At 42.9% G+C, this 14,210-nt stretch overlaps 1 protein-coding gene across 1 annotated transcript in view; it reads left to right on the top strand.

The window, feature by feature from the left end:
• The first annotated feature begins 471 nt into the window (after positions 1-471).
• Positions 472-14,210, top strand: part of atrip (ATR interacting protein) — a 14,710-nt gene continuing 971 nt past the window's right edge. The window contains exons 1-17 of the mRNA XM_008295833.1: positions 472-556; positions 1,526-1,857; positions 2,411-2,493; positions 2,786-2,956; positions 3,318-3,433; positions 3,746-3,876; positions 3,956-4,054; positions 5,215-5,314; positions 5,860-6,012; positions 6,952-7,204; positions 8,073-8,126; positions 8,536-8,708; positions 9,967-10,103; positions 11,811-11,902; positions 11,981-12,055; positions 12,138-12,216; positions 13,460-13,663. Coding sequence (XP_008294055.1) covers positions 1,527-1,857; positions 2,411-2,493; positions 2,786-2,956; positions 3,318-3,433; positions 3,746-3,876; positions 3,956-4,054; positions 5,215-5,314; positions 5,860-6,012; positions 6,952-7,204; positions 8,073-8,126; positions 8,536-8,708; positions 9,967-10,103; positions 11,811-11,902; positions 11,981-12,055; positions 12,138-12,216; positions 13,460-13,663 — 2,251 coding nt within the window. The 5' untranslated portion in view covers positions 472-556; position 1,526. The remainder of the gene's footprint in view (positions 557-1,525; positions 1,858-2,410; positions 2,494-2,785; positions 2,957-3,317; positions 3,434-3,745; positions 3,877-3,955; positions 4,055-5,214; positions 5,315-5,859; positions 6,013-6,951; positions 7,205-8,072; positions 8,127-8,535; positions 8,709-9,966; positions 10,104-11,810; positions 11,903-11,980; positions 12,056-12,137; positions 12,217-13,459; positions 13,664-14,210) is intronic.

Here is a 14,210-nt window from a genome sequence, read left to right as displayed (position 1 = left end):
CCTGCTCCGTAATCAAACAGATCCTGGTTGTGGCTCTTATTTGTATATTTCAGTTTCATTTTCTCTTTTCGCGTACACTTCGTACTTCGCACTTCGCACTTCATAAACTATTTTGTCTTGACGCGGCACCCGTACGCGACCCAGTTCAGCGGATGGGCGACTCTGATTGGTCCGGGAGTCGGAGCTGCGCAGTGATTGGCCAAGCTGTCAGTGCAGCGCTGTGATTGGTCAGATTGTCAGCGGCACCGGAGCGGGCAGAGTAAGACTTTTGCCCTTTCGACCACTTCAATTCAGTTCAGTTTGTCCGCTTTTTAGCCGTTTAGCAGCTTATTTTTCCAGTTAATTTCGCACCGACGCAGCGTGTGAAGGAGCGCCGTTACCACACACGTCTAACGTCATTTATAAATGAAGTGTTACGAGATTTTTAACTGCTGTTTTGAGGGAGGTAGCTTTGTTAGCTTAGCAGGCTAACTCCCCATTGGAATCGCAGCTGGTTAGCGCTAGCTTAGCTAACAGCCACTAACAGGAGTGACTGCAGCGGCTCAGGAGACACCAGGTAACAGAAAAAAACAAATAAACAAACAAAAATAACAGAGGAACCTCAATTATCAGGTGCTACATGAGTTTTTAAACACACGGTTCAGCAGTACCGGTTAGCACTGAGCTGGACCACACCACTGTTTAGCCCACGTTTAGCTCATAAAGTGCAGATTTTACTCTCTTGCATCTAATTAATAATCAGCTGCAAGTTGTTTTACTGGCTTTTAGTGCTGCCAGAGTTCTGACTGTGATAGGATACCTGCCAAACAAACCAGTACAGAAACAACACCACAGCAAAAACCTTAAAGATCAGGGAAAGTGATGGAATAATTAATGACATTTGCTTACAGAGACGTTTGCAATGCTGTTAAGTTACAGAAAAGGCTCAATTAAACCGTTATCACTGCCTTTAAATACCTTGTGGGATCCCCATTAGTACCAAAATCCTGACTTTAAACAGGCTTCATTCATGCAAATTGCTGATTATTTAAAATAACTTCCTCTCTTTTGATTCTCACTTTCATTTTGTGAAGTCAGCTCTAAATATCCAGTGGTTCTGTTCAACTTGTCTGCACTTTAATTCACTTTTTCAAAATCAAATTGCCATCTTTATCTCTTGATTGTTTGCATTTCTATTCTTGTCTTCCCCGTTGTTGTAGTCGATAAGATTGAATTGTTCTATGACGTTTGTGTGCACGTAATTCAAATAGTCTGTTCTGTAAAACTTCATCTCTGTGCGATGTAAGATGCTGCAGAAATACACCTGCTTGCTTGGATTTTAGTTCAGCATTCTGCAGTCTTTTAAACATTGTTGGAGATGAAAGTCATTTGCACCTCTGACGAATAAATTTGAAGCCAGTTATTACACAGTTTGTAGTCTGACAGTCTTGATAACTGTGTGCATAATGAAACACCAACAACAGTGCAAACCAACAGTTGTCTGGAGGTCAAAGCTCTGACGTAGATTGTCTCTTTCCTCTCCCAGCATGAACTGTCCCCCCACGAAGCGCCTCCGAGGCCTGAACCAGGGCGTGGTGACCGCGGCGGCCTTCGACGACCCTTTTGGAGACGACGAAGGCTTCACTCAGGATGACTTGGATGAAATCGACATCATCGCCTCGCAGGCCATCACCTCAGCTGCCGCGGGGGCCGGGACGGCGTCTAAACCCGGAACCAAACAGGCGGAGGCGGCCCGCGGGTCGACCCGGGCGTTTTCCGCGGGGCGGAGCAAACCTCTGAGCGGGACCAGTCAGAGCAGAGAGAACTCTGTCGGTTTCAACAGAGGAAACGCTGGGACACCGAGCAGGGAACCTCTGGGTGAGTTCAGGACAGAACTGAACAGAACTCTGAAATATGCTCGTATGTAAACAAATCTGGTTTATTCAGAGATTTAGTCCCACTGACCACCTGCATCCTCATATGATTCAGTCCCTCTGACAATGTTCCAAAACAGGAATCTGCTGATTTTCATCTCTCCAGGTTGACATTTTTAACTTGATTTGAATGAAAATAGAACGTAAGCCATTACATCTTTGATAGCAGATGTAAACTTTGGTTCAGTCTCTAAATATGTTTCATGGTCATCACGTGTGAACATTCTTCATACGTGAGGTGATGTTTAGAGGTAACAGTTGAGACGTGGACGACATAGATCGGTAGATGTTGAGAGAGTACAGGCAGGATCTGACAGGAAATTTGCTGAACACTGAGTTTGTGAATCACAGTGAATGTACGTCCTGTCAGTTGGGGAACTCTGACTGTGTTAAAACCTTTGCAGCGTTCTTGAACAAGCAGACGACAGAATGAAAGTCAAACAGCGCAGTCGGTGCTGCTTTTGTGTTGACGAAGCTCCGCCATCTTGTGTGTTCAGGTACCAGGCAGCAGCAGTTCGGGTCGGACCGAGACGACTCCTACCGTCTCCTGGAGGCTCAGCATGCGGAGCTGAAGAGGAAGGTGAGACCCGCTGTATAAAAATACAAGCATCGCCGGTACACGTTTGAGAAGGCAGCTCAGCCAATCATAGTGACAAAACTTTAAATTTAGCAGTGCTTTATTAAAGTATTATACATACAGCGTTGTTAATCAATGTCTTATTCTATGCTGACAGGATCATATAGAATATTTTCTGTGTCAAATCATTCCAGCTTCAGCTGTATAATATCAACACTACATGAAAGAACAGTTTCTGTCTGATAAATGGTTGGACGTGGTCAGGTTTAGATGAGCGTGTCTTGTGTGTTATCAGCTGAAGGAGGTGGAGGAGGAGATCCTGTTGAAGAGCGGCGAGATCCGGGTCCTGAGAGACTCTCTGAGAGCAGCTCAGCAGGAGAAGGAGGCTCAGAGGCAGAACCAGATGCTGCTGGACGCCGAGAAGCTGAAGGAGCAGAGCGACAGGGAGAAGGAGCTCAACAAGAAGGTGAGGAGCTAAAAACACATGTGCGCAGATGCAGTACGAAGGGCTGCTCGAGTTATCGTTCCAGCATCGACGGATCTACAAGAGAAGTCTGTTTGAGGCCTCGTCCACACGTAGCAGGGTTTTTATAAAACCGAATATCCTCCCCTCTACACACCACCTTGTTTTAAGTTACTTTTAATTTTCTGTGAAGACGTGTTCCTGTACAAAACCACTGTAATCATTCTAGATTGATTAATTCTTCATAAAACAGTTAATCTGGTGAAAAATGCTGTATTTTTTCACATCGCAGATAAACGAAATGTCGTTTTATTCCCCCTAACAGTGCGTTTGATCCTCAGATTGACTCGTTTTCTGTGCTCAGGTTCAGTCTCTGCAGTCGGAGCTGCAGTTTAAAGAAGCGGAGATCAATGAGATGAAGACCAAACTGCACAGTTCAGACAGAAACAAGGCCGCGTCCTCGCCGCTGCCCAGGAACAGGTCAGTCGCCCTCAGCATCACAGACGCCAGATTTAACTGTTCAGATAAATGTTTTATGTAAATTATCTTTATCTGTTCAGTGGTTGATTTATATTGTGATAAGCGGAAAGCCTATGGGTCAGTCAGACATGTTGAGTATTTTGTGTTGTTGACCATTTAGTTGTGCTTCTGTTTATCTGTTTTCTCAATCAGTTAAATGCTTTACTTGGTGTTTACAGACTCCTATTTGACGCCGTGCAGCGTTGAACAACCCCTGATCGTCATCTTCCATCTCTAATTATTAAACTCTTCTTTCTTTCTCTGTGCTCGCAGCCCTAAAGTACTGACGAATCTCGGGACCGGCAGCAGCTCGTCTTCACCGATAGGAAACGGTTTCATCACCAAGGAGATGTTTGGGGCCCAGATAACGTCCAGAACCACACCGGTGAAGACCCGGAGAGACGGTGGGTCTGATGATGATGGTGCTTAAACCTGTTTACGAGGTTTAAATCTCTGCTCACAGTTAAAGTCTTTATGTTGCAGCGGACAGAACGGTGTCCAGCAGCAGATCCATCGACAGACAGGAAGCGACTCGTCCAGACCCCTTCGTGTCCGTCGTAGCTGCTCATCGACAGCAGAAAGGTCGGTCTTTTCAGAACCGCTACACGAGTGCCCCTGGTGTACATCTGGTCCTGATTATGAGGAAGGATCAAAAGGTTCAGATCGTTGTTTAGTAGTTTCCTCGTGTGTTAAAGTTAAACTCTGTCTTGACAGTCTTGACCCTGGGGATGAAATCACAGAGCACAGCCGCGTTAATGTTGAAGAATAAAGCAAATCTGTCAAAACGTGACCCAAAATTTGTTCAGAATGACACAGAATCCGTCCAAAATGACTGGAAACGTCTGTAAAATTACTCAAACTTTGTCAAACTCAGAATTTGTCCAGAATAACAAAAAGTTGTCCAAAATAACAAAAACAACTTTTTCCAGAATCAAAAAAAAAATGCCAAAAATGGCTTGAAACTTCCAGAAGATTACTAAAACTTGTTCAAAGTGACTAAACATTTGTCCATATTGACTCAATATTTGCCCCCAAAACAAAAAACCATATACAAAATGTGTCCAAAATGACAGATCTCCAGACAGCATCAACAATTGCCTAAAAGGACTTAAAATGACTCAGAATTTATGCAGAATAACAAAAGAAATAGTCCAAAACGACCAACAAACCGCGTCCATAATGACTCCAACTTTGTCCAGAATGTCTAAATGTAACGAAAATGACTCGAAACTGTTAGAAAATTATTTAAACTTGTTCAAAATGACGAAACATTTGTCCAAATTGACTGAATATTTGCTCCAAAAACCAAAATAAAAATGTCCAGGAAGCATCAACAGTTAAGAGTTTATAGCAAAAAAAAGTGTCTGAAATGATTTGATATTGACAAAAAACGTGTCCAAAATTATGATCATCTCGACAATGACTTGTAGTTATACAAAATGATTAAAAAATTGTAAACAAAACTAAACAAAAACCTCTAAAAAACTTTGTGTTTTTTTTTTTTGTTTGTTTGTTTTTGGATTTTAGAGGGTAAATGGAGTAAAAATGGACAAACCTCTGATTTAATAAGCAGCACCTCTACTAGCCTTTATTAATTATATAATAATTAAACCTCACTGGACTGGTTCTCGTCTCCTGTCTGTAGAACTTCCCTGATGTCACTTGAATTTCATTATGATTATGTAAATATGTTTTATGATGTTTGTAATAACCTGTGTGTGTGTTCCCGTGATGTCCTCCAGGTGGCGTCCTGCTGGGGTTGTTACTGCAGCAGCCTCTGTCTCCCAGCAGCCTCGGCCTCTCACACCTGCTGTCCGTGGCCGAAACACACCTGACGTCCAGGTAAATGCCTGTAACCATGACGACACTGTGACAGCGACGCAGCGAAACAGGATTCCCAGTTTGCTCATATCGGACTCATTTATTTTTTATTTTTTTAAACAAACTCTGAATTGTTGTCACATAACCGTCGCTCACAGCCGAGTCACCGACGGCTTCACGGTTTCATCAAGGAGAACAGAATTTTTTGTTTTTTTTAGGATTTAGTTCGAGCAAACGGTTTATCTGTGGTAACTTTTTAAAGCCACGCATGCAGAATGAAGTGATTTTCATGAAGTATCACGACGTTAAAGCTCAGATTTGGTGTTCAAGCTTCAAATCTCTGGAAAATTCTCCCCGCTGTGCAGCTTCTGGCTCCGATAAACGGCCTAATATTCATGAACGTGTCTTTCAAATCCCCCCCCGGCAGGTTTTGAGGATCACAGAATTAACGCGACCAGCCGTCACCACGTTGTGACGCCAAATCTGCACATTTTCAGTAAAACTTTAGAAACTGACTCATAAATAAATAAATAATGTCTTTGTTGGACCGACTGTCGTGCGTTCAGTCGGCTGTCTGCAGGTTTTCTGCTCCAGTCTGGTCCTGCAGCCGCTGGAGGTGGAGGCGGAGCTCCCACGGCGGCTCTGAGTCCAGTCCAGAGTCTAGCTGTGACTGGACTCAACATGCTGAGTCAGAACCAACCGGCCGACGGCACAAACAGGTAAAGTCTGACCGACCTGTTGGAGCAGCTGCTAGAACTCAAACCATCACGTGGACAGCAGAGTCCTCTGGTGGCCGAATGATGGTACTGCAGCAACAACACAGTTAACGTTCAGTAAATCATAAAACAGGAGAAAAATTAAACTTGGATTTATTTTGTTTTTTATTTAACAAGGATAGAAAATTACAGTCAAAAGTTCCACAGGTGTTTTTTTTTACATACTTTTTTTTTTGCTTTTTACAGATTCTGGTTAGTGCAGATGTTTGAGTTTTTAATGAGACATGAAAGAAAACAATTTAAATTAAATATAACATTTGGGGACGTTTCAAGTAGTTGAAGAACTGTCAAGAGTTAAAAATCCAGCAATTGTTTCTGCTTTTACAATTTTTGGGCTGATAAATGGTGTCATTTTGCAGTTTTTTTTGCTTATTAGTTTATTTTCCCATCATTTCTGACCTTCATAATGTCATAAAAGTGAAAATATTGCCCACCACTGTGTCCTTTAAGGGTCTCTAACTGAAAGTATTATACAATAAGAAGGTAACGGCTTCAATAAATACACCAAAATTATTGTAGATTTTAAAAAACGATTCTGAAAAGGTTTTGAGGTAAGTTTTCATGTTTGATTGATTTTATATGTTGTGACTTGAATGTATTTTGTGGTTTGTGAGTTTTCTATGTTCATATTCTTCTGTAATCAATCCATTTATAACTAAACAGCTGAATGAAGCAGATCTACAAGTCTCCATACACTAAGATTACTGTACCTTCAAACTGCTTGGGAAAGCCCTGCTGATGATGTCATGGCTTTGGAAGCTTCTGATTGGTTCATTGACAACATCTGAGTTAATTGATGGTATTTACATCAACCGTTTGTGTGATTGTTTTAATTTATGTGAGCACAGAATATTAAATATATATATATATATGTGTGTGCAGGTCCAGGTGTCCCGGAGCCGTCCTCCTCCTCCCTCTGCTGGACCTCCACCTGTCTCGGCTTCGTCAGGTTCTGGACTCGCTCCGCTCCACCTCAGCCGGCAGCAGCAGCAGCAGCGGTCGGTCCGACTCCGCAGCCTCCGGCTCTGGCGGTCCGGGGAGGCCGGAGGACGCGGGTCTGACTGGGTTCAGTGTGGAGGACGCTGGTTTGGCTGCTGTGAGGCTCCTCGGCCTCCTGCTGGTTCACAGCGACGAGGTGAGGACATAATAAGTGTGTTCTGCATCATTTAACAGTTTTCAGAGTATATAAAACATAAATCAGTAGTTTTCTCTGGAGGTGTCACGTTCTGTCTGTGGTTCTTATTGCACATAAAGCTGATGTTGCACTCCTCCTTATTGGTGTGCCGTCCATTGCTGTATTTATCTTTTTTTATTTTCATTTATATGCATTTTTTTCCCCTATTTTGTATGTAGAATTCACATTGTTTGGCATTTGTGGTGAATTGTAAAGAAAGAATTTCATAGTACGGGTCCATTCTCTACATATGAGGTGTGTCAGAAAACCTCCAGGACTGGTGTCACTAAAGATGTATTTTGAATCCAAACTACCAGTTTTCCTCTTCCAAGTAATCCTCCTGGAGTCTAACACACTTCCTCAGCCTTCTCTGCTTTCACGCCACCATGCATGAAACGCCGTGGATCCTCCTCAGCTCTGTCGTCACAGCCGTCTTGATGTCGTCTTCAAAGCGGGTCCCCTTGATGACTCCCTTGAGCTTGGGGAAGAGGAAACAACCCCACGGAGCCAGGTGGGGTGAGTAGGGAGGTTACTCCAGCACGGAGATGTTCTTCTCAACCAGGAGCTGTGGGATGCTCAGGGCAACGTGAGCACGTTGTCATGGTGAAGCAGCCACCACTGGTCCTGCCACAACTCTCACCTCTTCTCTGAACGAAGCAAACGGATCTCTCTGTAGATGTGCTAGTTGATCGTCTGAAGGGTTTGAAACATATCTTTTGTGACACCAGTCCTGGAGGTTTTCTGACACACCTCGTATGACAATAAACACTTTGAATCTTAAAGACTGTGAAGAACCTGCAGAGCTGAACTTTGTTGGTGTGTCCTTCAGGTGGTGGAAGCTGTGCTGTCGAAGGAGAATCAGAACAGACGGACAGACGACCAGGTACAGACTCTACTTGACTGTTTACTTTAGTTCCATTAAGGACCATCAGGAAGTTGAACATCTGATCATTAATTTCATTTTTTACAGTTTCTGGCTGTTTTTTTTTTCTTATTATTAATCTATTTTTCCATCGTTTCTGAGCTTAATAACTTCATAAAAGTGAGATTTCATCCTACCACTGTGTACTTTGAGGGTCTGTAGCTCTGAAAATGTTCACAGTATGAAGGTTTTGGGGTTCAGAGTTATTAAGCATTAATAAATGTCCTTCTTCTTCTCCACTACAGCAGAGAATATCGATCCTAATATGAAAGTGACTTTGGAGCGAAAATCTCCTGATATTCTTGGTCATACATTGTTTACATCCTCTTAAAGAGAAACGTGATTTCCTCGTCCCTCCTTCTGGTTTCAGACCGACCGCCCGGCTGCGAGTCTCTGCTCCCAGAATGCTTTGCTGCAGTCGCTGCTGCGGTTGTGCGACGCGGGACTCGGCGCCGGTGGCTCGCAGCGGCAGCAGCTCAACGGCAACGCCATGAAGACGCTGTGTGTGCTGATCGAGAGGACGCCGCGCGCACATGTCGACAGGTACGCACACACACACACCGACAGGTACGCACACACACCAGGTTTCAGAGGGAGTGTTAGTGATTTACAAATTCATTCAACCTTTATTTAAACTCACAGTGCGCTGAGGTACAAAAGCGTCATTTACAGTGTGGCTGGATAAGAAAGAGAAGAACAAATAAGACACTCAGAAAACAACCTACAATAAAAGTTAAGTTACTACAACGCAGTTTGAAATTTAATTTATCGCATCAAAGAAATAAACTTTTTGTTGTAAAAGTCAACTTCTCATTGATCCAAACGTCCTCGTGTTTATACTTCAAACGGATCCACATTTAAAAGATTTGATTTGTGACCACAGATTGTTTTGAAAATTAGAAATTTGTCTTTTAAAATAATAATTTAAAAAAAAGCTTCATGAATGATGAATACTTTATTAAACATTAATATTGAGCTTAAACATTTTAAATCCTTCTTCTGGTTCAAGACATCAATCAAAGAAGGAGCATTTCACTCCCTGAAAACATTATTTTGGGTAAATTTTCATTTCAGTTCATATTTGCTATTTTAATTCTCACCTGTTTCCAAACCTGAAAGTTAAAGAAACTGTGAGTAAGTCAACAGATGAAGTCCACAGACGTGATTCGAGCTGCAGGCAGCAGTGAAGGCGACACGAAACCCTCTGAAGCCTCTAATTACACTGCAGAGTGTGCAGGATGACACACACACAGATACAGATATGATGCAACCCTCAGCTGTGTGTATCAGCATGTGTGTGTGTCGGTGACTCAGCGGTTGTGTAACGTCTGACTGTAAACTACCTGCAGTGATTTACTGTCACCACGGTGACGCTGCCGAGACAGAAATAGCCGGAACGAGCCTGAGAGTCCACGGAGACCAGCTGGGGACGTTTCTGGAAGTAAACAACTGATTTAAAAGAACATAATGAGATAAAGTAAATATTTATGACAGTCGTATTCTGGCAAAGTTCTACAGAGAAAGTTCTAGCAGAGCATCCACAATGGGACTCTTTGTGTTTCAGCTTTAAAGTTTTGTTTTCCTGTAATGTATCCGCCTCAAAACAAACATCCAGACCGATGACAAGCTTCCCTTTAGAGGCCAAAGTGGTTCCTCAAAAGGAGAAACTGAGCTAAAAGTTCTGCACAGTGTTTGTTTTTTCCCACAGAGATGACTAAGCTGTTGTTTTTGGGTTTGTTTCACGGTGTTGCCTTCCTGCTGATATGAAGCTGCTCACACCTGAGCTGTGTTTCCCCCTCAGGTTGCTGTGTGTGCTGCCGGTGGTTTCTCTCAGCGTCTCAGCGGACAGCCGGCTGCAGACGGTCTCAGAGTGTTTGTCCGTGCTGACGTCGATGTCCGACCACCAGGCGCTGGCCGAGCAGCTCTGCTCTCAGCACGGTGAGGCTGCAGCTGCACTGACTTCAATTCATCTGTGATTAAGGATCTCTGCGATTGATATCGAGCCCAAACATCAGCCTTATCTTTTATTTATGTTCACGAGGGTTATGCAACACCTGCACAGCTTTCCCAACTGATAATCAGATTGAATAATCAGTGACGGGAATTAACAGCTGACAGTTGATATTTCTAAAAACAGGAACGTAACACAAGCTGCTCTAACAGTTTGAGCTACAGTCTCAGAACTCTACTGCTCACTTTGAATTCTTTGGTTGGAACCTTTAAACATCCCAGAAGTCTCAGGCTAGTAACCGTTAGCAGGAATTAGCTAAGTTTGTTCCAGAGTGGCTCAGTGGACGGTGCTGTTTGAGTCAGTAGCAGGAATTAGCAAAGTTTATCTCATCATGACAGAGTGACTCTAGTTACCTGGTGCTGCAGCTGAGATGCGCGTAAAGAATTCAGTTTTTTTGGAGCTTGTGGAGCCACGGTTCACCCTCCACACTACAGTTCATGTCAAGTATATTCAGTGCTTAACAAATTTAATAAACAACACCTGTCCGATCTGTTAAGCACGATATGTGTCGACCATCCAGCATCATGAGGCGCTTTAACTCAGCGCTCCACGTTTTACCGTTTTGAACAGGAATGAGGAATTTCAAACCTGAATTCGCCTTTTTATAATTGGTAATAATAACTGAGTAGATTTATATAGCACATACACTGTCATTTATTCATTCACACACATTCATTCGGGTGGTGGTAGCCACAGCCGACAGAGGCGTGGCTGCCATTCTGCCCCTCAAACCACCACCTCAAACAATCCATTCATACGTATTCACACCAGTGGGTGTGAATACCACAGTGGGTGAAGTGTCTTACCCAAGGACCCAACGACTATGACACAGGTTAGAGGGCGGAATCGAACCACCAACCTACCGATCATTAACCGAGCCGCTCTAAAGCTCCACCACCTGAGCCACAGCCGCCCTTTTCATACCCAAATCTGAGCCAGAAATGAATCAAACCTAACATTCAAGCACTGAAACTCATTTATCTGTTCAGGAATGTAAGTAAATAATCAAGAAATATTAATGTGCTTTACTGTTTTTTTCTGTTTTTTGGTAAAACAATACATTTAAAAATTCATGACTAACAATAATAATTATATTTTAGCATTAAAAACATCATTTGGGTTAAAGAGCTTCTACATACTGGTGTATTAACCATCACAGAAACACAAGAAATGATTCTGTTAACTACCAATGCTGTTAATTTAGGCCATAAACCTGACTCTGGGTGGTGGTCTGTACATAGGACATGGGACGTCCGTGTCTCTAATTTAGAATTTACAGTTTCATTTAGACGCTTTTAACCAAAACAACATACATCTGAGAGCAGATCACATTCATACACCAGTGGCGACAGAGCGTCCATGCAAGGTGCTGCCTGCCACTGGGAGCAGCTTCAGGTTCAGTGTCTTGCCCGAGGACACTTGGCGGGGGATCCAACCACCAACCTTGTGATTAGAGAACAACTCGCTCCACCACCTGAGCCACACCCGCCCCAGTTTAATATAATTTATATACAAACCAAAGACCCGTTAATGAATGATTTTTCTGTTGTGTTGGTTCAAAGTTTCCACATGATCAGGAGCCTCTGGAAAAGCTGAACGTCGGCAGCATCTTGATTGTTTTCTTTCTTTCTTAGATCCTTGTGTTTTCCTGAAGCTCTTCCAGTTTATCAGAACCAGACCAGACGACCAGGCGGCTCACACGGACTGGATCCTGCTGGACCTGCAGGTAACTCATTCACAGCTGATGCAGAAGCGTTTTTGTTCTCAGTGTATTTTACATTAAAGCTTCATCTTTGTGTCTCAGGTGGTTCGTTTGCTGAGCCGGCTGCTGACTCAGCGAGCTGGGAGCCTGAGGAGCAGCTGTCAGTGTTACACCGAGGTAACGCTTCCTCTCCTTCTGCTCTGTTAGCATTCTGCGCTGCGTCTTTTCCTCACGACTTCCTGTTTCCTCTGTTTCCCAGCTGGTTCAGACGGTGGTGATCGTCTTCCATCGTCAGTGGTTGGATCTCCGTGGTTCTCAGGAGCCGACGGACTCGACAGGTCGGTTCCAGGTTTAACATGTTGACTCACTGTGGGCTCGTTTTTCACTGCAACATGAAGTCCTGCAGCTCTAAGGAAACAGAACAATCGTGGCTAGAAGTAGAGAGAACTCATAAATGTGTTCTGTGCAGAATAATAAAGTTAGAAAAACGATAGCGGAATTTCTTTGTTTACCGATTTTCAAAAAATTGAGCTCACAGATGAGTCAGTCATGGTGCCATGGTTTGCTTTTTGTTTTTTTTAACATAATTTTTTTCATGCTAATGGTTTGTTTTTTGGCATGTTTTTAAAATTAGACCGAATGAAAGGATTTTGATTAAGCTTCATGATTTTAGACGTGAATTTGGTTCAGTTTTGCAGCAGAACAACACAGATAACAAGATTAGAGGATTATAAAAACCTGGAACCAACATGTCCAACTTTTCTCCAACTATCCACAGTTGTTCCCAACACTTGGCAAAAAATAATAATAATAATGGAGGCTCCACGTACTGTAGATATTTACCTTTTTACATTTTTAATTTGTTTTAAGTTTTGGCCGCAGTTCAGCTGAAAAATCCCCAAATTTTTGTCGCGTGACTGTCGGTCACAGCTGAGCCACTGATGGCTTCACGGTTGAATTAAGAAACACAGAATTATTATTTATTTACAGAATCTGATGAGAACAAACTGTTTATTTTTTGCCCATTTTTAAATAAATAAAACCTGCAGAATAATGTGATTGTGATGAAACGTCCTGAGTTTAAGCTCAGGTTTAGTTCATCTTCCTGCAGATGTTTAGTTCAAGGACGGTTGGAAAGTATAAAATCTGACTTTTCTTTCTGTTTTTGCTTTTCCTCGCTCTGGTGTCAGTTTAGCGCTTTTGTAAAGACTAAATACCCACCAGCGGGTTCAGGGGGTTGAACAGCGTCACTGAGCTCAGGCAAAGTTTCTAAAATATCAAACCAGCATCTCGTCAAACATTGAAGAATTTTAACTACAACTTCTTACATTAAACAATATAAAGGCAGGTTTCTGTACATGACAATGCATCCACAGTAATAACACACAAACAGCAGTGGAGTCCTGAACTTTAAAGCCTTTTCAGTTGTTTTTAATACCATTTAAAATTAGATTTATTTGCATATTAATGGTGTAGTTTATCAGTCAACATGATGCAGATAAAACAGTTTTTTTTTTTTGGCCTTTGTGTGAATCACTTCTCACCATCCATATGTTTGTCGTTGTGCGTGTTTTCCTGCAGATGTGGCTCCGCCCCTGCAGCGGTGGTGGTGGTCCGGCCCGGCGGCGTCTCTGCTCCGGGAGTGTCTGCTGCTGCTGCACTGGCTGCTGCTGCATCACGGCAGCTTCTCGGAGAGCTGCAGGCCGCTGCTGCACATGTACGACCAGGTGATCCCCGCCGTCCGCGACACGCTGAGGAGGATCCCCGAGCTGAGCGAGAGCGAAGGTACGACAAACACCAGAACTTCCACGACGTAGTGTTTGGATTCAGTGTGTAGCGTTTCTGTAATAAGAGGCTGCAGCTTTTTCTACCCAACCAAAGACTGAAGTTATTATAGTGAGCAGTGATGTTCATACCGGAGCTGTTACACCTGAACACACCTGCTCAAGCACTAAACACCGTCACTAAAGAGCTTCCTTTGGGATTAATAACGTTTTGTTTCATCATATCTTATGCTAAGCTTGTCTCTGTTAGCAGGAATTGGCTCAGTTTGATCCATAGAGCGTCTATACATCACAGAGGCACTTAAATGTAAGTTGATGCTGCAAAAAAACGTATTTAACCCTCTGAAAGCAGGTTCTGGGCATCTAAAAATAAATAAAGTCCTGTTACACCTTCTTTCCTCACTGTGGCTCAACTCAGAGATGTCTTCTGTCAGTGTGACACAGTTATAATGACAGTTATCAGAAAACGAAAGTTGATTTTTGTGGAATATTTATTCTACAAAAGCCTGGAATCGACATGTCCAGCATTCTTCCAGGTGTTCACAGTC

Source organism: Stegastes partitus, unplaced genomic scaffold (assembly GCF_000690725.1).
Source record: "Stegastes partitus isolate 25-593 unplaced genomic scaffold, Stegastes_partitus-1.0.2 Scaffold1079, whole genome shotgun sequence".
NCBI classification, from domain to species: Eukaryota; Metazoa; Chordata; class Actinopteri; family Pomacentridae; genus Stegastes; species Stegastes partitus.
This window is presented reverse-complemented; position numbering and strand designations above follow the sequence as displayed.